The sequence below is a fragment of the Eubalaena glacialis genome, chromosome 8 (genome assembly GCF_028564815.1).
Source record: "Eubalaena glacialis isolate mEubGla1 chromosome 8, mEubGla1.1.hap2.+ XY, whole genome shotgun sequence".
NCBI classification, from domain to species: domain Eukaryota; kingdom Metazoa; phylum Chordata; class Mammalia; order Artiodactyla; family Balaenidae; genus Eubalaena; species Eubalaena glacialis.
The window spans coordinates 98,384,423-98,411,948 of NC_083723.1; the positions used below are offsets into that span (position 1 = coordinate 98,384,423).

Here is a 27,526-nt window from a genome sequence, read left to right on the forward strand (position 1 = left end):
CAGTTAGAGTTATTCCGGTTCTCGAATTAAGTACTTTTGTGAAACAATCAGTATACTAAAGGTCGAGGGCAGACAGGATGAGAAAAATGTTTCCCTTAACCTTACAGATACACCCAGTGCCTTAGTATCAGGTAGGATGCTTATTAAAATCTCCAAGTAGGTGGAGGTTGGGGTTGGATTGACAGGAGAGCCTAGATCTGTATTTTGAAAAGGATTACTAGGCAATTCTCATAAACACTAAAATAGAAAAAACAAACACTGGTCTACGAAATTATCTTCTCTCCAGCCAGGATTTGTTTACAGTCCCAAACTCTGTGTTCCCACATGAACAGTCACAACTGACTATGCACTGCAAGTAATTTTGTTAGCACTGGTTTGGTCTGCTTTTTTGTTGTAGTTGTTGTTTTCTTTGTAGAACTTATATAATAAGGAAAAGAAAGAAAAATAATAGATGTCCTCACGAATGTACGTACTTACCATACTGCAGGGTGTGACCCATATCTTTAAAATAGTATCATTTTCAGCTTTGAAATAAGAGCAGGCATATAATATTATTTCTCTCTACCTGGCAAATCAACTGTGGTTCTTACATTTATTTTACCTTTGCAGGTAAGTAATTTAAAACATAAAGGATATTGTGAATGACTTTCCATTGCAGGTAGTAATCTTTGCAATTGAAGTCATTTTTTAATCTATTCAAGCAAAGATCTTCAAACCTAATATGTATATGACATAAAACAAAAGGGTCCATCAGAGATTCTGTTTAACCTGGATTCTGTTGATGTGTTTGTTTTTAAATTTTGTTCACTTCTGTTCCTCTGTTGGTAAAATCAGGAGGTTGGAATAGATTCCCAGTAAATTTCCTTACAATTCTTAAGTCCTATTTCCGTAACTTTAACTTTCTAGACCCAAGAAACTAATACATACGTGTGTATAATGTATATATAAGCAAATGCATGTATATATATTATATGTATATAATATGTATATAATGACAAAATAAGAGCACGAATAGATATAGAGAGTCTTTGGAGGAAAAATACTCGAGAGAATCAGTTTACAAATATTTTAATGTGGTGTGGTTTTTGTTTTAAAAACAAAGTTTTTCTGTTCTTTTGAAGTTTTAAAAGTTTTTTTTTTTTAACATCTTTATTGGAGTATAATTGCTTTACAATGGTGTGTTAGTTTCTGCTGTATAACAAAGTGAATCAGCTATACATATACATATATCCCCATATCCCCTCCCTCTTGTGTCTCCCTCCTACCCTCCCATCCCACCCCTCTAGGTGGTCACAAAGCACCGAGCTGATCTCCCTGTGCTATGCGGCTGCTTCCTACTAGCTATTTTACATTTGGTAGTATATATAATTGAGCTGCGCTGAATAAAGTCTAATTGAACATGATATGCTGTGACATGGTGCATCAAAAATGTCAAGCTGTTTTACATTTCAGAGTCTCACAGTAATAAAAATTGTCCCTTTATCCGTTAAATATAACATCTTTACAGAAGAACTCTGACAGGAAGATCTTTAGAAATTTAAACAGTTTAATGACACCACTGAGCACTTTGTTATTCGTGATGGCTGTGTTGTCTTTAGACATCCTAATTATGACCATTTCATTGACTCATAATTTATTAGTTTTTTATTCCTTTGTATCACAGCGTGCTACGGTGAGCAGAGTTCCAAAACATAATTAAATTATGAAAAACTCACAATTCAGACATACTCTGTGGGTTTTGTTTCTTTTTAGTACCTCTTTCTATTCACCTAGTAGTAGAACGTACAGTGACTTTTCTAAGTGATATAGTCAATCTTTGCTTGAGTTATTTTGGGAGGGAAACTTTAAAGGGCTTTGTTTTATCTACATTATTTCTGTTCTTGCTTTCATTTTTGTCTTCCTCTTTCTAACGTGAAGGCAGATTTCTTAGAGCGTAGTATAGTGGTGTTTTGAAGTTACCAGTGGAATTCTCTTTCCCTAGGCTTAGTATCACTTGATGCTACTATTTTATCAACCTCATTGCCTGATAATGAGAAAACTTACAAAATAATTTCAATTTTAAAATGAGTGAGTGTTTTTCAAGTTTTTTTTGAGGGTTATCTACATATATAGACTCTTGATAATGTTTTTAAATTGACTGCAATTATATAAAAATTTTGTAACTGCCAGTTTTAAAGAAGTCATTTGGTCTATTCAGTAAACATATATTTAAATGCACTAAAGGTTTTCTATACAGAGTTGAGTGTAATGAAGGGCACTAGTAGGCAAGAGACCTGGTTTCAGATTCTATCATTCCTACTGTCTTTAATTGCTGTAAAATATCAGGCAACATTAACTAACCTTGAATTTCAGTTGTCTCATTGCAAACTGTGCAAAAGGTCCTCCATTACTGCAGTATTCAGGAATAGACTAGAAAATTATTATGGGAAAACATGTAGAAGAAACATAAACATTGCATACACAACTGGATTATATGAGCTTTAAGGTTCTTCACAATTTTGAGACTCTATTATTCTGTATATAGAATTATTAATTATCATTTAGATGTATATTATCATCGTATTTCAATTATAAAGGATAAATTTCCAATTCTCTTTAGAGCTGTGTGTGTGTGTGTGTAGGGTGTAGGTTTGATAAGCTTATACTTCATTATTTGATCCATTTATTATTTTATATATTAATTGAGCACATACCATGTGTCTACTATTCTAGGCACTAGGGTTACATTAGGGGAACACACATACACACAGACACACACAAAATATTTAGATAAGAGACAGTAATAAATGCTATAGAAAACAAAGCAGAGCTAAGGAGAAGGGGGTCGGGTTGCATTTTTCACTTAAATGGTGAAAATTGATGTCATTGAGAAGATGTTACCTGAGCAAAGACTTGATGTAGTTCAGGGCCATAGGCAAGCACATATCTGGAGGACAGCATCCCAAGAAAGAGTTATGCTAGTGAAAGCCTTTAGAGCATAAGTATGTCTGGTGTGTTCAGTAAGGAGTTCAGGTGGCTGGAGGTGAATGAGTGAGGGAACAATTAGATCAGAAAGGAAGTGGAGCCTGATCTGGCAGTCACTATAGTGCCTTGTTGGTGCTTGTAATGACTTGAGTTTCACTCTAAGAAGAGGAACTGGTAGAGGGTTTGGAGCAGAGGAGAGATTTGATATGATTTAGATTTGACAAGGATCACTGGCTGTTTTGTTGAAATCATTTGCACATAGATGGAAGCAGGAAAACCAGTTAAGAGATGATTTCAGTAATCACTGGAATAATAATAATCATGGCTTGGTATCAAGGTGGTAGCAATGAGAATTGTGAGAAATGATTAGGTTCTGGATATATTTTAAGATATTACAACAGGATTTCCCAAAAATTGGATATGGATGTGAGAAGGGAAAAATCTGGAATGAAGCCGAGATTTTTGTCTGAAAGCAACTGAAAGGATGGGTCACCCATTTAAATGAAAAAACAAAACAGACTGAGTGGAATAGGTTTGCAGGAGGAAGGGAATGAGAAGTTCAGTTTTGGACAAGCCAGTTGGAGATATCTATTTGGCAACTCAATGCATCTGGCAGGTAGGCAGTTGTGTATAGGAGTTTGAAGTTCAGAAAACATGTCTGGGCAAGAAGTTTAAATTTGGGTGATATGATTGTTGTTATTAAAATGTATATGCTGATTGAGGCCACGGTGTAGTGGATGCAGACAGAGGAGAGGGAGAGAATAAAGGACTGAGATCTAGGGAACTCCAACATTAAGAGGTCTGGAAGAGCAGGAGAAACCAACAAAGAAGGTTGAGATGTAAAAATAATATTGTTAGAAGAGAATCAAGAGTGTGGTATCATGGAAGCAAAGTGAAGAAAATATGTCAAGGACAATATACTTGATGTTGATAAGTATGATAACTGAAAAGTGACCATTGGATTTAGCAATTTGGAGGTAATTGGTGATCTTGACATGAATAGTTTTGGTGTAATGATCAGGGGGAAAATCTGACTGGAGAGGGTTAAGGAGCATTAGGAGAAATGGAATTGATATTACTGGGCATAGTCAAATATCTGAAGATATTTTGCTGCAGAAGGGAGAAGATAATCAGTTATAGCTGGTAGGTGAAATGGGGTTTAAAAGATGATTGTTTTAAAATGGGAGAAAAATAACATTTTTGCTGGTGGTGATTTTCTCTACTACATAATAAAAAATTAATAATGCAGAGAAAAGGGAATCAATTCCATTGTGCAGTTTCTTGGATAGGTGATGGAAATTGTATTTAGTGCACAAGGGAAGGTTTTAGACAGGAGTAAATAATCATTATCTCCAGAAACTTGAGAGAAAGCAAAGTATACGGGTTCAATTGTGGGTGAATACATGTCGCTGTGAGAGTTCCTGGAGATTCCTTCTAGTTGCTTCAGTTTTCTCAGTGGAGACAAAGCAAAGCCATCAACTGGGAGTATTAGGATGGAGGTGTTAGAAATTTAAGAAGAAAGGAGAAGTTATGAAATCGTCCTCAAGGAGAGTGGAAAGTACATGTACTAGTGAAATATAGTATGATTGTGGGCAGCCTTCAGAGTCCTCCAACACTTTTTCAAATTGAATTTTTGAAGTGAGATCATTCAGAGTCGCTGTGTGTTTCTACATGCATATTTAGCTGTACAAGTGTGGGTGTTGAAGAGAGAGTTAAATCCAAGCAGAACTGTAATTTTGCCTAGTGAAGGGAGTTGACAGACTGAGATGTGTTTCCTTCAATAGACTGAAGGTCCCAGTGGGCATATGACTGTTAGGGTTGAGATACTGGAGCAAATGAACTGGAAAGAGAGGAGATGATGGTCAGAGAACTGAGGCTGCATGAAACAGAATTGTGAAAGTACGGGCATTACCAACAATGAATAGGTCTAGAAATGGCCAGGCAGTTAATTGGCTGAGATAATAGGCAGGACAAGATATTTAGAGGGAAGAAGATAAAGCAATCAAGAGGCCACAGGTCAGGAAGGATCATATATGTATATACTGAAGTTGTCAATTAAATCAAGAGTCATGTTGGAGCGTATCCGGCCGCCGCCACCCGAGGAGCTGCCGCCATGTCAGAGCATCTGCAATGGATGATCCGGCGGAACTGCTCCAGCTTCTTGATCAAGAGGAGCAAGCAGACGTATAGCCCCGAGCCCAGTAACCTGAAGGCCCGCAGCTCCTTCCGCTACAACAGGTTCATTCACCGCCGGACTGTGGGCGTGGAGCCGGCGGCAGACGGCAAAGGGGTCGTGGTGGTCATGAAGCGGAGATCCAGCCAGCGAAAGGCAGCCACTTTCTACATGCGGACCACCATCAACAAAAACGCCCGGGCGACCCTCAGCAGCATCCGGCACGTGATCCGAAAGAACAGGTACCTCCCGGGTTTGCGCATGGCCGCCATCCGGCAGGCCTGCGCAGCCAGAAGCCTGTGATGGCGAAGAGAAAGCGGACTCGCCCCACCAAGAGCTCCTGAGCGATCTATCCACTTCCCCAATGCAATAAAGCTGTCAGCTGACTTGCCTAAAAAAAAAAAAGAAAAAAAAAAAAGTCATGTTGGAAAGAGTGACCGTTAGGCCAGAGCTAAAATAGTTGGGAAACTTGGAGGAGTTAATTGCAAGGTCATTAAGTGACTTCAACAATGAAGAAAATGAGCAATATAATCTGATGACAGGAGATTAAAAGCCAGGATTTACAGGGAGGAGAGGAGAAAAATGGTATAGAAACGATCATCTATAATGGAAGTGGACATCTTTCAATGTGACCTTTCATAAAAGGCAAACTCTCACATGAGTTTAAAAACTTTATTCTGTCTAGCATAGTGTTGAAACTCACTAAATAATTATAACTGTTTGAACTTTTATGTTGATATTTAGAATAGAGAAGTAAAGTACTTTAAACACAAAGTGTTGTGAAAAAGTACATAGATGAGAGATGCTAGAGAGAATTCTGTGTTAGAGAGAAAAAGTATGAAAGAATAAGGCAGGTGTGGGTTCCAGGACTCTGCCATTTGTGAGCTGCGTTCTTTCTTCATTAAGGTATTTCATCTCTGCAATGGGGATAAAAACAACTACCTCAAGGAGTTGTTGTGAGGGGTAAGTACAATGATTTATGTAAAGCACCTGGCACAGAATAAGCCTTCAATTAATGTTAGTTCCCTCCCTAAAAGTACAGATTCAAATATTGAACATATTTACAGGGTACTGTAGCAAAGATAGACTTCTGAGGGAAATAATTTCTATTTCTGTCACCACTGATAAATGATTCATGAACTCATTCATACACCAACTGTGTGTTATTTCAGTGACTTGAGAATGTGTTCATGGACTCTTACAGATTTTCTTTTTTCAATTTCTAGCTTTATATTACTTATTATAGCATCTACAGAGAACAACAATCAGAAGAAAATCTGGCCATTATTCTCTTTCATAGTGAATACTAAAGTGTTAATTTTTTCTTTTACTTTTTAAAATTATGCAGATGTATGATTAGCATGATCATTGAATAGTATGCAATTTTAAAAAATAATTAAATATTTAGAATATTTTATGAATATGGAATGCATATTATTGAATGATGATAGTATAAATCTAAAGACAATATGCATTTTCTATTAAAATATGCTCATGTTGAATGAATGTTATTAATTGTATTTGCTTATATACAGAATTTCAAAAAGCATTGAGATATATTCTCAGTCATTTATGGTCAATGAGGGAAGTAAAAAAAGACCTAAGAAAAACAAGGATACCATATAAAGTTGTATATTGGGGCAGAGGGAGGAGCTTCATTCCATCCCTTCATTCATGGAGGTACTTAGGACCTTTGTGATCACCTAGAAGCTTATAATCCTTATTGAATCCTCTGTGTACAGCCAGAAGAAAAATACAAAGGAGGAAAGTGCATGAAAGATTTTTAAAGTTTTATAGGCCAGGCGTCAGAGTAGTTGAACGTTGTATTTGCCCACATGGCATTGGCCAGAACTAGTCATAAGGTTCACCCAGATGCAAAGAGGTTGGGCAATGCAGTCTAAACGTGTGGCAAGAAGTAGGATATGTGCTTATGGATGAATTAGCTGCTCTATTCTGGAGTTGATGTATTACTAGATGTTAAATTAGAAGTTAGGTATGAATTCTGTGGTACTACAAAAATGTAGAAAATGGATAGGTCATTTTAAGCTGTCTGAGTACTAGATAGCCCGATAAATGCTTCACAGAAGATATGAACGATCCAGGTAGGCCTTGCAAAACTCAGGGTATTTGGTTTGTCAGGAAAGGGTCTGATATGTTTTTCAAGGAGCAAATAACAGTGAGAGTAGGAATAAACTTGCAGTATATTTCAGCGATGAAATTAGTCTGAGGGGGAAATTGGCTTTAATAACTAAGGCTTAAGAAATCCTCATATATTGATTGGGTATATAAGTTGGACCAGACTAATGTCTGTACTGGATACCAAGGTGAGAAATTGTGTGATTATTGAGAAGCCATATTTGCAACTATGTTGTATTGAAAGTAGTATAATGTTGACAATATACTTAATTAAGAAGTTCATAGCAAATGCAAGCATAATCTGGCATTCTACAGCTTGAATTTTTTATTTTATGTTAATCTGAATAAAGAACTATTTTAACATGATATTCAGGGTAGCTTCTTTTTATAGAAAGCATTGTATAAACTGATGAGTACTTATGCTTATTTCCAGGCAAGGGCTTAGCACCTCAACTATCATTCTAGACATTACTGATAGATCCATAATTTTAGACTTGGAAAGAACTTTTGAGGTAATCTAGTCCTAAGGAGTCAAAAGACTTTTCTAAAGCATCACAGCTTATCCTAAATCTAAATCTAGATATAGATCTCCTAAATTCTGCAGTTTAAGATTGTTATGAAGGAAATCATATTTTCTGTTGTCTTAATTATACCAGCTAAAGTGTGCATATCTTACATAGAAAGGGTCTTCATTAGGTTGTCCTATTACTTTGAAAAATAGCTTAATTTAGCTGCAGTTTAAGGAAAAATAGAATAACTAATATGACACACAAGTGGATATACATTAGAAAACAAATTATGGAGAACAGACTATACCGCCTACTCAGAACTGAACCAGACAAGATAAAGCATATAAGAACAGATATTGCAGTAATGAGAGCGCAGCTGTTTAGGATTCTACGGAAATGTGGGAGACATTATTCATGGAACAAAGAAAAGAAACTAAAGACAACTTTGAAGCAGCACCTTCATATTTAGCCTTATATTGCATATTTTACATATTTTAATCATATCTCACTTCCTTCTGAAATAGACTTGAGATAGTTTATAACAAGATAATGTTACAGTAGCATGGATGCAAGGATAAGACAGGATGCGGTATTGGTGTAATAATACCAGATTACTCATACTAGGTTACTAATGCTAGGGGTAAACTTTTATTTAGGACAAACTTTTGGCATTTAGTTTCTTGACATTCAAATCAAAAAAGAAAAACAAAATTATATTTTATTTTTTGGTAAAATAATATTTAGTAAAATGAAGGAGCAAGTGGGCTTTTATCCCCCCCATAGTTCTGATCTCTAAGAGGAACTAATTTCTCAATTATTTAATAAGATGGTTTTACAAGAGTTAGCTTCACCGTTATCCCGTAAATAAATACTAAACTTTTATTTCTTGCCTGGCTCTCTGCTGAGTTCTTGGGACACATAGATGAAGAGGAAGCATCCTTACCCTTAAGGAGCTCACAGATAGTAAAAAGGTAATTGGGCAGTAAACTCAATCAATGAGTTACTTGTACTCCATAATGGTAGACCACAGGAAAGAGTGTTCAGCACAGTCATAGAGAGAAGACCCCCCCACAGGGTAAGAAATGTTGAATTGCTCTTAAAGTATGAATAGATCAAAGATTAAAAGAGAAATGAGCAGAACTTTCTCTTATCTTAAAAAATGCATAATTTTATGCAGATATTTCTGAGAGAATCTTTGGAGAACCAAAACAGTATAGTTCAGATGCTTAAAATTTAGGAGAACTGGCTGGATAAAAAGTACTAAAATTTGAGGAATGAGCATTTGATTGATTCTTTCGACCCTATTTGAACATAGTTGGTCATATATTTTTCACCTGGCAGTATGCTTTTCTGCCACATAAGTTGTAAGATTGAGACATTTCAAATTTTTTTTTTACTAAAGTCTGGATTATTTTTAATTGTGGTACAATACATATTACATTAAATTTATCATCTTAACCATTTTTAAGTGTGTAATTCAGTATTGTTAAATATATTTAAATTATTGTGCAGCCAATCTCCAGAACCTTTTCATCCTGCAAAACAAACTCTATATCCATTAAACAACTCCCGCTAAATGCCCATCGACAGACGAATGGGTAAAGAAGATGTGGTACATATATACAATGGAATATTACTCAGCCATAAAAAGGAACGAAATTGGGTCATTTGTAGAGACGTGGATGGATCTAGAGACTGTCATACAGAGTGAAGTAAGTCAGAAAGAGAAAAACAAATATCGTATATTAACACGTATATGTGGAATCTAGAAAAATGGTACAGATGAACCAGTTTGCAGAGCAGAAATAGAGACACATGTAGAGAACAAACTTATGGACACCAATGGGGGAAAGTGGCGGGGGGGGTGGTGGTGGTGGGATGAATTGGGAGACTGGGATTGATGTATATACACTAATATGTATAAAACAGATAACTAATAAGAACCTGCTGTATAAAAAAATAAATTAAATTAAAAAAATTTAAACAACAACAACTCCCAGTTTTCCTCTCCTCCGTTCCCTGGCAACCACCATTCTACTTTCTATGAATTTGACTACTCTAGGTCTCTCATGTAAGTGGAGTCATACAATATTTTTTATTGGCTTATTTCTCGTAGCATAATGTCCTCAAAGTTCAGCCATGTGGTCAGAATCTCCTTCCTTTAAAGGCTGAATAATATTCTATTTTATGTATATACCACATTTTATTTAACCATTCATACATCCATGGACATTTCTACCTTTTAACTGTTATGAATATTGCTGCTATGAACATACATGTACAGATATCTCTTAGAGACCCTACTTTCAGTTCATTTGGATATATACACAGAAATGGAATTGCTGAATATATGGTAATTCTATTTTTAATTTTTTGAAGAATCACTATACTGTTTTCCATAGTGGCTGCACCATTTTACATTTCCACTAGCAGTGCCGAAGAGTTCCAATTTCTCCACATTCTCCCTAACATTGATTATTTTATGTTTTTCTGATCGTAGCCATCCTGACGGGTATAAGTGGTATCTCATTGTGGTTTTGATTTGCATTTTTCCAACAATTAGTGATGTTGAGCATGTTTTCATATGCTCCATGTTTTCATATTTGTAATCTTCTGTGAAAAAAATGTCTATTCAAGTTCTTTGCCCATTTCTTAATTGAGTTATTTGGGGTTTTTGTTGTTGTTGTTGGTTTTAGTTCTCTATATATTCTAAATATTAACAGCTTTTAGATATATGATTTGCAAATATTTTCCACCATTCTTTAGGTTGCCTTTTCACTCTGTTGATTGTGTCACTCAAAATGTTTTTTGAAAAAAATCAGAGGAAATCCAGTAGTTGAGATGTTAATGGAATCGGGAAGAAGAGTCTTTGTCCTGGAAGGAAAATGAGAGTGTGAATCACTAATTAATTCTATTTTAAAATATTAGTTGTTAATGCTTATCTTGACAAGGCTGAGATTATGGCTTTCAAGTCCATAAACCCAGAACAGATTATGTTGCCCCATTCCATATTTAATAAAAATGAAAAGACAATTTCAACTGTAAAATTTAAACTTTTCCAAATATGAGAAAAATGTATATTTATTATGAAAGTAAGTAGTTTCTTCAGAATTTTCTGCCTTTATCTCTCTTTTTCTCATCTCTCTTTCTCAATCTCTCTTCTTCTCTGTTTCTGTCTTTCTCTCTCTAAATTTCTTTATACTGCTCCTGCCTGACTGGTGCCTTGGTCTCTTTATTATGTAATCTAGCACACTGTCTTGATGAAAATGTGAGAGAAACTTCTTTTAGATATTTCACTGACTGATATGAGCATTATTAATAAGAGCTGTCATTTCTGTTGTACGTGCTAAGTGCTATTTTTGCTCTGCTCTGGAAAAGAGGAGGATATGAGAGGTTATTTCCCACATAGTTCTTTCCCTCAAAGACATAGTTCAATGGGGAAATGTGAGGCAATAAAACTGGATGAAATATGTTTGTGGCCTTCAGCGTCCCATAACTATTTTTCACTGAAACTATAGTATGAGCGACATTTACCCAAGTAGTTAAGTCCAAATCTTTACATTGTTTTGAATAAGTTGTTTCTAAGAGGGTTTAAACTCAAAAATGTTAACTAGCATCTATATGATCTGTTGCTTTGAAGATTTTCCAAGCCTTTTTTTGGTCTTCCAGTAAATAGTTCTTAAACTCATTATCAGGGTCTTCCAGCGCTTAAAATACTCAAGTAGTCCTAACAGGTTTTGGGCTGTGTATATACAGTTATGAAAACAAAGAGGCCTCATTCTTACCCAGCTTTTTAACTTCTGCATGTGGACCCTTCACTTACGTGGATTTGCAAACTCAGCAGCAACTGCATTAAGGAGCTGAGTAAGCTCAAGAAGGAAGCTCTCATGTTTGACACTAAAAAGTACATTTTCTAGATGAAGATAAATAGGAAATTATTGAACACTATAATGCTGCCTCTTTGATTTCAAATATGGTGAAGATTTCTCTTAGGTGTCCTACACACCACCATTCTACAGAATGAAGTGATTGTTACAGATGAGTCTGGCCACAGTTTTCCTCCTGTTATGGACTGAATGTTTGTGTCCCCGCCCCCCCAGAATTCCTTTGTTGGAATCCTAACTCTCAAGGGGATTGGTATTGGGAGGTGGGGCATTTGGGAGGTGATTATGTCTTGATGGCAGAGCCCTTATAAAAAGATACCCCAAAGAACTAGTTTGCCCCTTCCACCACGTGAGGGGTGCCATCTAGAAGGTGCCATCTCTGAACCAGAAGGCAGGCTCTCACCAGATAACGAGTGAACTGTGAGAAATAAATTTTTGTTGTAATAAGCCACCCGGTCTGTGGTATTTTGTTATAGCAGCCTGAACAGACTAAGACACCTCCCTAAAAGGGCTAACAGAGACATGGCTTCTGGGGATGCTGGCAGCTCTTGGAGGTCTTTCTGAATCGAACTTTAAGAAGCCGTTGCTGATTGTGTTACTAAAGCCTCTAATGATTATTTTGTTGTTCAAATGATATTAAAAGATTGAAAAGGCTATCAATTTAGAACCAAACAAAGTGGGCTCATGTGCCTTGACAAAGATAATATATATCTTGCGAGATAAAGGTCAGGTCTTATCTGAGTCAGGAGTTTAGCACTAACCATTTTTGTACATGCAAGGTAGCTGAGACATAGTTCCTCTGACATAAACAGAGATCAGAGCAGCCAGCGTGCTCTATCCTCCATAAAACCTGATCAAAACATACCTCACAACCTCATTGTGAGTAAATGCAGTCTCCTAGATCCAGCATTCTTTCTAACAAAGAATATGAAAGACCAAAGTGAAAGGGTCCTATCTGGCTGCACCTTAATAGATGTGCTTTAGCCATTATTAAAGGTATGTTTAGGGATTAATCATATCTGTACTTTTTAGAAATATAAGATTGTATATTTCTAAGTTTATGTGTATTAACTGTTGCTTCTTAATTCCTGTAGTTTATTATAATATCCTTAGAAGGCAGATGCTGTGCCTTACTCATCGGCATATCACTGGCAGTAGAGTAGGACTTGAACATGCATAGCCTGCCTAGAGGGCCCATAATAATATACCAAATACTCAATAAATATTTGTTGAATACGTGAATAAACAAGTTGACATATATATTTGTGCTATAGGTTCCAAAGAATAATTTTAATTGACCCACTCTAGAATGGGTATCATTCCACTCTGTTAACATCTCACCATGTCTCCCGTTTATGGGAGGCTTATACTACTTGCCATTACCTCTTTCTCAATCCTCTTAAGAGATTTAGTTTTGTCCTTTTGCATCCACCTAAGGAAGACTCACCATGCTTTCCTGATGCTTCTCAGGGATTAATTAGATGAACATCTCAAGTGGTGTGGGAAATATGAGACCATCATCATCACCACCATCATCACCAACACCACCATCACCGTATCATGTATGAGCTACTCCCCCACCCCACACACATGATGCTTTCCTAGGGAATGTGATCATTTTAATAGTGTCTTTCTGAATTTAATGCACCTACCTTCGATGTTTATCCCCATGAGGTAACTATGAGTAAAATAGCCTGAAGTGCAGCCACTAGTCTCAGATAGTATCCTTGGATGGATTTTCATTGTGGAAATACTTGATTTTGTTGGTCTTTTTTTTTTTTTTTGGAGTGCATAGTTGCTATGCTGGTTACTCAAATTTGCCCTGCTGTTAAACCTTTCTCAAGGACTCTCACTATCTATAAAGAGGAGCTTTTGAACTTCTGTATTATTGAAGATACCATCCAAGTTAATTTATTCAACAAATGTTTCTGAGCAGCTATTATAGCCCAGATACTGTTCTATATACTTTATGTATCACTGAACAAACCCTGCAAAGATTCTGGCCCTCTTGGGGGGTTTAATTTTATTTTATTATTTTTTTTATTTTAAATTTTACTTATCATTTATGTTTGTTTTTCTATCTTTTATTCCTTTTAGTCTGTAGTTCATTACCGACTTCATAAGAACAATGGGATCTTAATGTTATTTATTATTCCTTCCATCAAGTGCTTTTTTAGTTCCTTTACAAATGCAATAACAGTAATTGAATTAATTATATATTTGACAGGTAGATAACACTATACTGTATATGAATTTGTCTCCATTATTTAATGGATAAGAATTTTGATAACTTGATATAATATTATTTTACAGATTTTGTAGGTATATACAATAATATCGTTTTATGAGGTAACTTTATCAGTGTTTATAAAAACTACTAAATTATTAAAGTTTTCATCTGTTACCATTAAATGAGGTGCTCTAAGTGTTCCATTCAAGAAAACAGACATCATTTTTATTGAGTGAGCATAGTTCGTTTTGTCAACCAGTTTATTTCATTAAATTCCAGAATCTCATGCTAATACAATGTTAAGATTGCAGATTTCAACCTTCATAACTCAGGGGAGTGAAAAGTTAGAGTTTTAATAACAGCAATAATTTCTTTACATTTCTTATGCCTTATAATAAAGTGTACACTTAGAACACTAACCAGCAATAGTGGAATTATATATAATCAATGTCAGACAAGTTAATGTTACTAACAGGATCTTAACTTTCATATTCTCTGATTTGTTTTTATCTTTTTTTTTTAACATCTTTATTGGAGTATAATTGCTTTACAATGGTGTGTTAGTTTCTGCTGTATAACAAAGTGAATCAGTTATACATATACATATGTCCCCATATCTCTTCCCTCTTGCATCTCCCTCCCTCCCACCCTCTCTATCCCACCCCTCTAGGTGGTCACAAAGCACCGAGCTGATCTCCCTGTGCTATGTGGCTGCTTCCCACTAGCTATCTATTTTACGTTTGGTAGTGTATGTATGCCCATGCCACTCTCTCACTTTATCACAGCTTACCCTTCCCCCTCCCCATATCCTCAAGTCCATTCTCTAGTAGGTCTGTGTCCTTATTCCCATCTTGCCTCAAGGTTCTTCATGACCATATTTTTTTTTAGATTCCATATATATGTGTTAGCATACAGTATTTGTTTTGCTCTTTCTGACTTACTTCACTCTGAATGACAGTCTCTAGGTCCATCCACCTCACTACAAATAACTCAGTTTCGTTCCTTTTTATGGCTGAGTAATATTCCATTGTATATATGTGCCACATCTTCTTTATCCATTCATCTGTTGATGGACACTTCGGTTGCTTCCATGTCCTGGCTATTGTAAATAGAGCTGCAATGAACATTTTGGTACATGACTCTTTTTGAATTATGGTTTTCTCAGGGTATATGCCCAGTAGTGGGATTACTGGGTCGTATGGTAGTTCTATTTTTAGTTTTTTAAGGAACCTCCATACTGTTCTCCATAGTGGCTGTATCAATTTACATTCCCACCAACAGTGCAAGAGAGTTCCCTTTTCTCCACACCCTCTCCAGCATTTACTGTTGGTAGATTTTTCGATGATGGCCATTCTGACCGGTGTGAGATGATACCTCATTGTAGTTTTGATTTGCATTTCTCTAATGATTAATGATGTTGAGCATTCATTCACGTGTTTGTTGGCAATCTGTATATCTTCTTTGGAGAAATGTCTGTGTAGGTCTTCTGCCCATTTTTGGATTGAGTTGGTTGTTTTTTTAACGTTGAGCTGCATGAGCTGCTTGTAAATTTTGGAGATTAATCCTTTGTCAGTTGCTTCATTTGCAAATATTTTCTCCCATTCTGAGGGTTGTCTTTTTGTCTTGTTTATGGTTTCCTTTGCTGTGCGAAAGCTTTTAAGTTTCATTAGGTCCCATTTGTTTATTTTTGTTTTTATTTCCATTTCTCCAGGAGGTGGGTCAAAAAGGGTCTTGCTGTGATTTATGTCGTAGAGTATTCTGCCTATGTTTTCCTCTAAGAGTTTGATGGTGTCTGTCCTTACATTTAGGTCTTTAATCCATTTTGAGTTTATTTTTGTGTATGGTGTTAGGGAGTGTTCTAAATTCATTCTTTTACATGTAGCTGTCCAGTTATCCCAGCACCACTTATTGAAGAGGCTGTCTTTTCTCTATTGTATATTCTTGCCTCCTTTATCAAAGATAAGGTGACCATATGTGCGTGGGTTTATCTCTGGGCTTTCTATCCTGTTCCATTGATCTATATTTCTGTTTCTGTGCCAGTACCATACTATCTTGATTACTGTAGGTTTGTAGTATTGTCTGAAGTCCGGGAGCCTGATTCCTCCAGCTCTGTTTTTCTTTCTCAAGATTGCTTTGGCTATTCGGGGTCTTTTGTGTTTCCACACAAATTGTGAAATTTTTTGTTCTAGTTCTGTGAAAAATGCCAGTGGTAGTGTGATAGGGATTGCACTGGATCTGTAGATTGCTTTGAGTAGTAGAGTCATTTTCACAATGTTGATTCTTCCAATCCAAGGACATGGTATATCTCTCTATCTATTTATATCATCTTTAATTTCTTTCATCAGTGTCTTATAATTTTTTGCATACAGGTCTTTTGTCTCCTTAGGTAGGTTTATTCCTAGATATTTTATTCTTTTTGTTGCAATGGTAAATGGGAGTGTTTTCTTAATTTCACTTTCAGATTTTTCATCATTGGTGTATAGGAATGCAAGAGATTTCTGTGCATTAATTTTGTATCCTGCTACTTTACCAAATTCATGGATTAGCTCTAGTAGTTTTCTGGTAGCATCTTTAGGATTCTCTACGTATAGTATCATGTCATCTGCAAACAGTGATAGCTTTACTTCTTCTTTTCCAATTTGGATTCCTTTTATTTCTTTTTCTTCTCTGATTGCTGTGGCTAAAACTTCCAAAACTATTTTGAATAATAGTGATGAGAGTGGGCAACCTTGTCTTTTTCTGATCTTAGTGAAAATGGTTTCAGTTTTTCACCATTGAGGACGTTGTTGGCTGTGGGTTTGTCATATATGGCCTTTATTATGTTGAGGAAAGTTCCCTCTATGCCTACTTTCTGGAGGGTTTTTTTTATCATAAATGGGTGTTGAATTTTGTTGAAAGCTTTCTCTGCATCTATTGAGATGATTATATGGTTTTTCTCCTTCAATTTGTTAATATGGTGTATCACGTTGATTGATTTGCGTATATTGAAGAATCCTTGCATTCCTGGGATAAACCCCACTTGATCATAGTGTATGATCCTTTTAATGTGCTGTTGGATTCTGTTTGCTAGTATTTTGTTGAGGATTTTCACATCTATGTTCCTCAGTGATATTGGCCTGTAGTTTTATTTCTTTGTGACATATTTGTCTGGTTTTGGTATCAGGGTGACGGTGGCCTCGTAGAATGAGTTTGGGAGTGTTCCTCCGTCTGCTATATTTTGGAAGAGCTTGAGAAGGATAGGTGTTAGCTCTTCTCTAAATGTTTGATAGAATTCGCCTGTGAAGCCATCTGGTCCTGGGCTTTTGTTTGTTGGAAGATTTTTAATCAGTTTCAATTTCAGTGCTTGTGATTGGTCTGCTCATATTTTCTATTTCTTCCTGGTTCAGTCTCAGAAGGTTGTGCATTTCTAAGAATTTGTCCATTTCTTCCAGGTTGTCCATTTTATTGGCATAGAGTTTCTTGTAGTAATCTCTCATAATTCTTTGTATTTCTGCAGTGTCAATTGTTACTTCTCCTTTTTCATTTCTAATTCTATTGATTTGAGTCTTCTCCCTTTTTTTCTTGATAAGTCTGGCTAATGGTTTATCAATTTTGTTTATCTTCTCAAAGAACCAGCTTTTAGTTTTATTGATCTTTGCTATCGTTTCCTTCATTTCTTTTTCATGTATTTCTGATCTGATCTTTATGATTTCTTTTCTTCTGCTAACTTTGGGGTTTTTTTGGTTCTTCTTTCTCTAATTGCTTTAGGTGTAAGGTTAGGTTGTTTATTTGAGATGTTTCTTGTTTCTTAAGATAGGATTGTATTGCTATAAACTTCCCTCTTAGCAGCTTTTGCTGCATTCCATAGGTTTTGGGTCGTCATGTTTTCATTGTCATTTGTTTCTAGGTATTTTTTGATTTCCTCAGTGATCTCTTGGTTGTTAAGTAGTGTGTTGTTTAGCCTCCATGTGTTTGTATTCTTACAGATATTTTCCTGTAATTGATATCTAGTCTCACAACGTTGTGGTCGGAAAAGATAATTGATACAATTTCAATTTTCTTAAATTTACCAAGGCTTGATTTGTGACCCAACATATGATCTATCCTGGAGAATGTTCCTTGAGCACTTGAGAAGAATGTGTATTCTGTTGTTTTTGGATGGAATGTCCTATAAATATCAACTAAGTCCATCTTGTTTAATGTATCATTTAAAGCTTGTATTTCCTTATTTATCTTCATTTTGGATGATCTGTCCATTGGTGAAAGTCTGATTTGTTTTTAAATTTACAGCTTTAACAGTGCAGTAATGGAAAGATTTTGCATTTAATTTTCTAATTTTTCTGAAGCAGACAAGAACAGATAATAAAGGTAGAAAAGCTGATAATGATTATTTCAGCATGATGACTCTTTTATTAGATAATTTAGAGACAGTCCTGTGAATTTTTAATCAGTGTGTTTGATTTCAGAATGTTTATGCTTATAATATGTCCATGTTATTTCTTACCTCAACTTCTTAGGAAATTTCAACTTAGGGACAGATTTCTATTCACATGATAACCTGTAGCTGAACACCTTTTTAACATATACTGCAAGTAAAATTAATTGTCAAGTCCTAAATTGTGGTCCGAATCATACTTATATTTTGACAAATACTGTTTTAAGCAATATACACCCAGGTCCACTCTATGTATTTAACTGTTAAATCACATAAATTTGTTACACCGCAGAAATGAATCAAAGAAAAATCTACCTTAAACTGGTATATCCCTAGTAAATGTTGTTGTAAAGATACTTAAACGTAGTTATTTTTAAAAAATGGCTTCAAATTATATTTTATATAAAAATCTTATGAATTAGCTACGTCAAATATGCAAAGTATTCTATTATGATGGAAAAGCCATAATTTTGTAGAAAACATTTTTATGTATTATATATTACATATCATATGAACTTTATTTTATATTGCATATTACAGTTTACATTTTATGTTACATGTTGTTTTTTAATGTATATTCATAGTACATATCATATCATGTTATATATATTATGTATCATATGTGTACTTTTAAAAATTTACTCAGTTTAAATTGGATTACCTAAAAATTGGGAGAATGCATACACACATACACACACACACAAACAAACAAAATCCAAGATTATGATTATCACAGACTCTCTCTAAGCCCCCTGCAGTGTTGGCAACAAACACAAGGTAGACCGTGAAGAAGCATGTAGCAAAATTGACACTGTGATTTAATGATCTTGTTTATTGGCTCTTGTTTAGAGGTCAGGTACTTGCATTCAGGGTTGTGGATTTCATGACTTTTATTTTCAAAGTTTAGATAAATATACACTTGGTAGGCAGTTGTCTTCATTGTATGATCTGACATATTCCAAAAAGTTTCATGCTGAAAAATATATCTCCACCTGTCTGCCATGGACCCAGCCAACTCCTGGTACCATATTCTCTGTCATCTTCTGTATCAGTGGTTATTAACCTTGTCTGGATCACAGACCTCATTTGAGAATGTGAAGAAAGCAAAAGACATTCTTCTCTCCAACATGCATACATGATATTCTCTAAAAATTACATATAATTTAATGAGTTTTATAGACCCACCCTACACTTCCTCAAGCCAATCAATGGACATGTTAAGACTTGCTTTTACAAGTTTTTAGAAAACATGTGTTTTAAAAATGGCTTAGGATTTTGCCAATTGAGGACAATATGTCAGCAGGTCAATCCTAGTATATAACTTAGCTTGTATGTGTTTATATGTTACGGTGTATTTTCATCTGGTAATTAGGTAAAATCTTCAAGAATTGAGACATAAGACAAAAAATTCAAAGTCTACACTTGTAGATAATTCAGAGAACACTTTGCAGTCATTAACTGATAATTATTAAGCATCAACTATGTTTCAAAAGCTGTGCTATGCCCTGGGATAAAGTGAAGATAAGGTAAAGTTTCTAACTTCAAGGATATCATAGTCTAGAAGTGAGAAAGACATGTCGGATAATGTTTACAATAAAATTGGGAGAATTTTAAGGAGAGAATTGACAAAATAATAATCCTTAACATTTATTACTAACTCGCTAGATGTCAGGCTATGTGATAACACTCTCTATGAATTCATCTAGATAAAACTCTGTGTGAATTATCTCATTCTGTCTTTGCAACCATATGTAATAAATATTTTTACTAATTTTGTCTTTTACAAAGGCAAAAGTATAACAGAGAGAGCTTGAGTAATTTGCCAAGGTCACTCAGCTGAGAAGTGGCAGCGGAGGAATTGAGGTCAGTATGTGTGACACAGAGCCTCTGTTTCTCCATATTGCATCATCAAAATTTGCTCTTTCAAAGGCTAACTTTAGTAGGAGAGTAGAGGATGCATAGGAGGAGAAGGAGATTAGGGGAAGAAAACTGGTTATAGGGCAGTTTTTTGAGATGCTAAAGGCTTGAACTAACTCAATCTCTTAATAGTGTTGGACAGAAATGAATAAATGTAAGAGATCAGACTTGGTGACTAATTAGATATAAAGGGTTACAGAGAAAAACAATCAAGAGTGACTCCCAGGTCTTTAGCTTGAGTGACTTGTGTAATGATGGTGTCAGAGACAGGAAATGAAAGAGGAACAGCTTGAGGGAAAAGGAAGAAATATGATCAATAATCAGTTAAGATCCTTGAAAGAGCAGTGCCTATAAGACATCTAGTGGACCCTTGAACATATGGGTCTAGAGCTCAAGAAAGGGTTTTGAGCTTGTGCAGGTGCTCAAATTGTGCTCCATACCCCCCTAGGGGTCTCTTAGATACTCTTAGGAAATCCATGGGGTCAAACCTTCTAAATACCATTCAAAGACTTTATTTGCCTTTTTCACACTATTGATATTTGCAATGATGCTGCAAAAGCAATACTGAATAGAGACGCCTTAGCACAAATGAAGGCAGGGATACCAAATTTTCATATTCTTCATCACCACATTTTCACTGTTTAAAAATAAAGAGCCAGTTTCAGTTAAGAATGTGGAAGTGGTAAAAGTTGTTAATCTTATTAAATTTCAACCTTTGAGGGTTTTAATATTTAAATATTTTGTGTGATGAAATGGTAAATATTCACAGAGCACTTCTGCTTCGAACAAAATACTCTTGGTTGTCTCAAGAAGAAACACTTGTGCACTTGCTCAAGTGGCAAACTGAAGTAGCCACTTTTTTCAATGCAATACCATTTTTTTTGAAAGAACAATTGACATGTCTCCTATGATTATTGAGATGTGGGTGTTTGGTAGACATTTGCTCAAAAATGAATGAGGTCAGCCTGTCATAGCCACTACTATGAGTTTTCCAGCTTCCTAATACTTAGAGACTTCTATGATAAGGTGGGGTCTACGTTGAAAATGTGTTTTTTTATATATTTGGTATATAATGTGGCAACATTTGAAAAGTGAGTATAACTCAGGGAACTATATCTCACAAATGTTCAGTGCAGGGTGTTACAAAATTATGCATGGGCAAAAGATCGATTCAAAGCGCAAAATAGAGGAATGGATTTTAATGTAAGAGAATATGGAAACTTCATTGATGGGCTTTCAGATTCCACCTTGCAACTACTTTTAGAAACTGCCGCTAGTCAAGATTTGGTATAGTATCAAAGAAGAATATCCACAGTTATCTGAGAATGCTATTAAAATGCACCACCCTTTCCCAAATATATATCTTTGTTAGGCGGAATTGTCTTCATATGTTTCAACCAAAAGAGCATATCTTAACAGATTGAATACAAAAGCAGGTAGGAGAATCCAACTCTTTTCTATTAAACTGGTCATTAAAGAGATTTGCAAAAATGCAAAACAAAAAGGCACTCTTTCAATTCATTTTAGAAAGTATAGTTATTTTTAATGATAAAGATGTTATTTATGTGAACAAATAATGAGTTTATTATTGCTTTTTTAAAGTAATAAAATGTTTAAATTCAAAAGTTAGAGTGCATTGGTTGATTTGGAAGTGGCTTCTCCCTCAGTTCTAATGGAAAAGATAAAGCCCAGACACTTGCCATTCCCTGAGGTTTATTTTAGATAATGTGTGGTCCTTTGCATATGATGTCCATTGCATAAATGTGTATACACACACATACACATAAAGAATCATGTACTAACGAGATGCTTATTTGATATAGACAAATATGCTTTAAGGGACTTTTTATTTTGCTTTAGTAACTTTAATTAGAAATATTCTAGAGAGAACTCATAACATTTTATATATTAGATATACGTTTTGTAAACTATAATATTCTTTAGTTTTTGCAAGTATCCAAAATATGTTCAAATGAATAATATTAAGACATGTTTTTGGAAGGAATGGAAAAATCATCAAGTCAATATCCTGGTAAACTTAATCATTCTTCTTAAACTTTATCCATCCAAACAACCAAGAAGTGACCCTCTCTGCCTTGCTTGCTTGTTTATTGAAGCTCACTGGCATACATGTATCTTCTAGTAGGAAATTCATGCAGCAGAAACCACACCTTTATCAATTTTTCTCATTATTTGTAATTTCTGAGGAACTTCTACTTAATAGTATTTCTAAATCCTCCATGAAAATTTCTTAAAATAAATGAAAATATCTCTATCACTTCAGCAAATTTGCGTAATTACTTTGTACTTAGCTACTTGGAGAACACTGTGTTTTTGTTTTTCCTAAATTCTTACAGTAAGGAGCTTTTAAAATGTTATATTTTAGAGGTAAGAGCTCCTAGGATTTCAAATAACTCATTTAGATGAGGAAAAGTTATGAGAAAGGGCAAACCAGTCTCAATGGGAGTATGAATTCTGTGATTCCTATGTGTTAACCTTGAACTGAGGGAGGGCACCTAATTTTTTGTGCCAACTCCGTATCAGTGATGCTCTAATGGAAAACTGCTGAGATGTTATATGCTCCCTGAGCAGACGAAATGCCATCCCTGGTGATTATATAATTATAACATTTTTTACAAAGCCATGAAATAATGTGTGCTCCCAGAGGTATGCCATTAACATCATACAAACTATAATTACACTGCTGAGAGTAGCTACTTTAAGGATGACAGCAAGTAGTAGGCTCTATCTTTATAAACATAACATCTTAAGACATTGTAATGGCAATCCTACATCCTAGATGAATATTTTGAATGACCACAGGTCCTACAGTAGTGAATCATGACAATAGGTAAGAAATGAGATGATCATAAAATTGAAATTCTGTTGCCATAACTTAATTGAAAACAGGTGATCAGAGTAGAGGACACCCCCCCACCCCCCTGCCCCCCCGCCAGTGTGGTTGGCTCACTGTTTGGGTATAACCAGGTGTGGAGTTTTGAAAAGCCATAGTTTTGGTAAAGTCAAGAAATAACTGAAATGGAAGCAGGAAAAAAAAATCATGATTTTCATTCCCACATCCTCCCTTGCTGTCAGCTCCTTTTAGGCTTGTCATATTTTCTTATCCAGCGTAGACTAAGAATCTAATATTTCTCATTCTCTCTGTATATTCTTTTATTTTGGCCACACTCTCCAGACTGGTCTCAAGCTCCATGTGAATCCAATCATTCTCTTTTATGTTATTTCCAGGCTAGTTAGCAGTGCTGGAAAGAACTATGTGCCCCTGTGTATAGCTATCTATAAAAAGTTAGGGTAACAGACCGCGCTGTGCTTTTCAGTACTGCCTTGTCCCTAGTAAGCTCTTTATTTTTTTGTCCTCTGTACTTCACCTGCATCTATCAGACCTCTCATAATACATTTACCGCCTTTTGTCAGGTTTTTCCCTACCTTATTCTTTTTCTAATTGTACTATGTAAAATTGTCAAAATAGCCAATGTTTATTAAGCAAGTGTCACCAGAAATTAGAGTCAGTCCTTAACAATTTCTTTTAACTCTAATAATACTGAAAGTTAAGTGTTATTATTATCCAATTTTTAAATGATTAAACTGAAGGCCAACCTACACAGTTATTAATTGGAGGAGCCAGGATTCAAAGTCAGGGTTTTATGATTCCTAAGTCAAAATCATTTCCATTACAATGCGCTCTTCCTCTTTTATACTAGGATTCTTAAGTGATTTTAACTCTATCCTAGCAGTAGTTTAAATCTTCCTTAAAGAGTACTTTCCTCTATAAGAATCTGAAATTCACTCATTCGTGTATACAAACATTTAATCATCTAACATTATTGCAACAAATCAAATATCCTGAGCAGTATAAGAGATTTTTTAAAAATTGGATAATTTTATTTCCTGCCCTGCAGAGTATCGAAGTCAAATAAGGGAGATATGAAAAGTATTCAGTAAATACAGGTAGTGTATTAGTTTTCCAGGGCTGCCATAACAAAATACCACAAACTGGGTGACTTAAACAAAAGAAATTTCTCTCTCACAGTTCTGTAGGCTGTCCGTCCAAGATCAAGGTGTGTGCAGGTTTGGTTTCTCCTGAGGCCTGTCTCCTCAGCTTGCAGACAGCTGCCTCTTTGCCAGTGTTCTCACATGGGCTTTCCCCCATGTGTGTGCTCCTGATATCTCCCACTCTTATAAGGACGCCAGTTCTAGGATTAGGGCCCCACCCGTTGACCTCATTTAACTTTAATTACCTTTTTTAAAGGCTTTATCTCTAAATACGGTCACATTGTTGGGGAGACAGAAGTTGGGCTTCAGCAGATGAATTTTGGGAAGACATAATTCAGTGTATAACAGGCAGCAAATATGATAATTGTCACCAGTGAGTTTTTAAAAAAATACCATGGACGTTTAGAAAATTGAGAGTTACGTATAGTACGGATGGAGGTGATCGTGACACATATGCTGGAGAAAAGGAGATACAAACTAGAACTTAAGTGGATAATTATAATCTGAAGAAAATTTGACACAGGAGAAACAGTACTTCTTATGATGGAAACTGACTGTAAGAGCAAAGTTACTTCTCTAGGGATTAGCGAGGTGTGTATAACTGGTGTATACAACAGGCTTTAGAAGATATGCCAGTACAGATGGTGATGGCTTTGAAAAATCCTCTCAGAGTTGGCATTAGGATAGTCCTTCTTCATCCATAGCAAAATCTAGCAGACTTCGGGTGTTTTGTTTCAAATATCAATACATAATCCAAATTGGATTGATTCAAAGCTAAAATGATCTGTTGGTGGTAGATGAGGTAAATAATTACCATCATTGCACTGAGTTCAAACTTTTCATTTTAGTGCTGTAATGCTTGCAATTTAAGGTTTCATTTTGTCTTTCCTGCATTATCTCATTCTTTCTCCCTCATGAACCCTGAGTTTCTACTAGCTCAATATCAGCAGTAGCCTTAATTTATAGACCCTGTATCTAAGTCTGTCCATATACATTTGCTCATCAGTTTATCTTACTTGAAGCATTCCACCCAACTCCTCTTCATTATTTTAATTGTTTTGTAAAGGCTGTCTTTAAGTTCAGCTTGCATAGGGGTAAGCCTTGCTTGAGGTTTGTAATCAGGGAATTCCTAAACTATGTTTAGGGAAGCATTTGATAATATGCTAGCTATATTGCATATAACTTTGGATATTCCATGCAGGTAAATTTCGTCTCACTGTTAGAAGCAAGGATCTCATCTGGGGCCTCTGCATTGCATTGTGCATACAGCATATACATTGTAAACTTTTTTGACTACAACAGCAGGGTCTATTCTGTGGCATAGGGCAGATTCTTAAAAAGAGAGAGAGAAAGAGACCCTCACTAGCCACAGGTGGCATTCATTCATTGCTCCTTAGTGTTTCATCTTTCCCATTATGCTTCATGAGGGGTTAGTAGTAGTGGTATTTTACAAACTGGAATAAATAATCAGGTTATGCTATTCAGTGCTTCCTATAATGGAACATATTGAGCTCTGTCTGAAGCCTACCTTATGAATGGCAACTTTGGAAAAGATTCTCTACCCTGTGCTTAAATAATTTCTTGAATTTTCTGCCAATAAAGGCACCCTTCCTCTCTTCGTAACAGCACACATTCTGCACATTAAAAGTAAACTTGTTTAGACAATATGTGGGAGGAGGGGAAATTGTTTTATATTTGCCTCTCTGGTGACCTTCTGAACATACTGTGGCTTGTACCACCACCAGCGTAGGCCACAAAGTGTTTGACGTCTCCGAGCGTTTCAGATATTATGAGATCTCATGATATTTTAAGATCTTATGTATCTTTACAATGTTAAGTACCCATACAAATTAAAAAATATAACAAGTTACATCTATTTTGTATAAATGGCAAGGTAAATTTTAATTCTCATTGTTCCCTTATCTTTTCTGTAAAAATAAGTGCCAGTATAAATAAGGGAGGGAGACTTTAAGAACATCTTCTCTGATAATGAAAAGTGCTTAGTTTGGGAACAAGTTCTGCATCATAAAAGCTTTTAACCAGAGAATCTAAGTGTGGAAATTATGTAAATATGGCCTTTTCCTCTGGGGGCAGTATAACTCTCCATGCAGAATTCCAGGTAGGCTACTGAGAAAGATGGTAATGATTACTCCCACCAGCTCATTTTCACTATGTCAATTCAATACATTTTACTGACCTTTATTATGTATCAAATCTCTGATAGGTTTTGCAGGGAGAGGGCAAAGAGGTACCTGTCTTGATCTCAAAGAGCTATATAAGGTTATCTTTTGGTCTAATAATTTTTCTGACCAAAGATTTCCAAGGACCTTCTAATAGAGATAAAGTTTATCGAAGTCATCTCCACCTACCCTTCATTTTACTGTGTGTGCTACACTCTTGTCACATTATATCATACTTTAATCTCTGATCTGGAAGCTTTTGAAAACCATCAGATTTAAAAGTTACAAGAATTTAACAGAATATACCCAAGCCCTGTATAAAGATGATGCCTTTGTGCTTTAAATGTAAAACCATTATTTGGCTTTATATGACATTCACTTTGAAAGTAGACTGAGTGGCTCTAAATAAATTTTTAATTAAGCATCTGATTTAGATGATTTGGGACAGAGTGAAGCTTAATTTCTTTTCCCTGTCTCATTAACCCTTTTTTCCATATCCTTTCTTCATTAAAGGAGATGTGATTTGGTGCTTACCTCTCAATATTGATGCTATTATTGCATATATTTCAATTTAAACAAAACTTAAATTTTAGATACAAGGAAAGAATAAATGGGACACAAATAAAATTCACAATTTTCAAAAAATGGAACTGGCTTTTAATCCATTTTACTTCATCAAAGCCTTAAAATGATGTGTTCATTTTGTTTTTCTTTTTCTTTTCCCACTTTGTGTTATTTATGAGCCTACTGTCTGTAGGCAACAGGTAAAATTCTTTTAAAACATTTGTGCAGACAATGTCATATGTCTTTGTTTAAATAAAATTAAGTTCAGCTCAAATACTCTTTTTCTATAGACACATGTATTGGTAGGACTTTCAATATTGGACATTTATTGTGGCAGGAGAATCCACGCTTGTCTGTGTGACTACATACGGGTTTGGTGGTGCTTACATGAATCCCCAAAGTGGTCCCTCTGTTTTGACTTGCACAGTAGCCTTTATTCCTACAGGTTGAAAGTTACTGTAACCCAAGTGTACAGTGAATGCCTGAATTAAACCTTGAAACCAAGGGCTGCTTAATGAGTTGCCTTTAGCCCATCCTATCC

The 27,526-nt window shown here is 35.4% G+C and overlaps 2 protein-coding genes across 2 annotated transcripts in view; both read left to right on the forward strand.

The window, feature by feature from the left end:
- The window catches only part of KCND2 (potassium voltage-gated channel subfamily D member 2), a 478,865-nt gene that overhangs the window by 62,629 nt on the left and 388,710 nt on the right, over window positions 1-27,526 (forward strand). The window lies entirely within an intron of this gene.
- LOC133096402 (large ribosomal subunit protein eL28-like) lies at window positions 5,078-5,440 on the forward strand. Its single transcript, XM_061197975.1, has one exon. The coding sequence runs from the start codon at window positions 5,078-5,080 to the stop codon at window positions 5,438-5,440; it is 363 nt and encodes a 120-aa protein (XP_061053958.1).

Coding starts and splice junctions, on each gene's coding strand:
- LOC133096402 (XM_061197975.1), top strand. CDS start 5,078: ATGTCAGAGCATCTGCAATGGATGATCCGGCGGAACTGCTCCAGCTTC.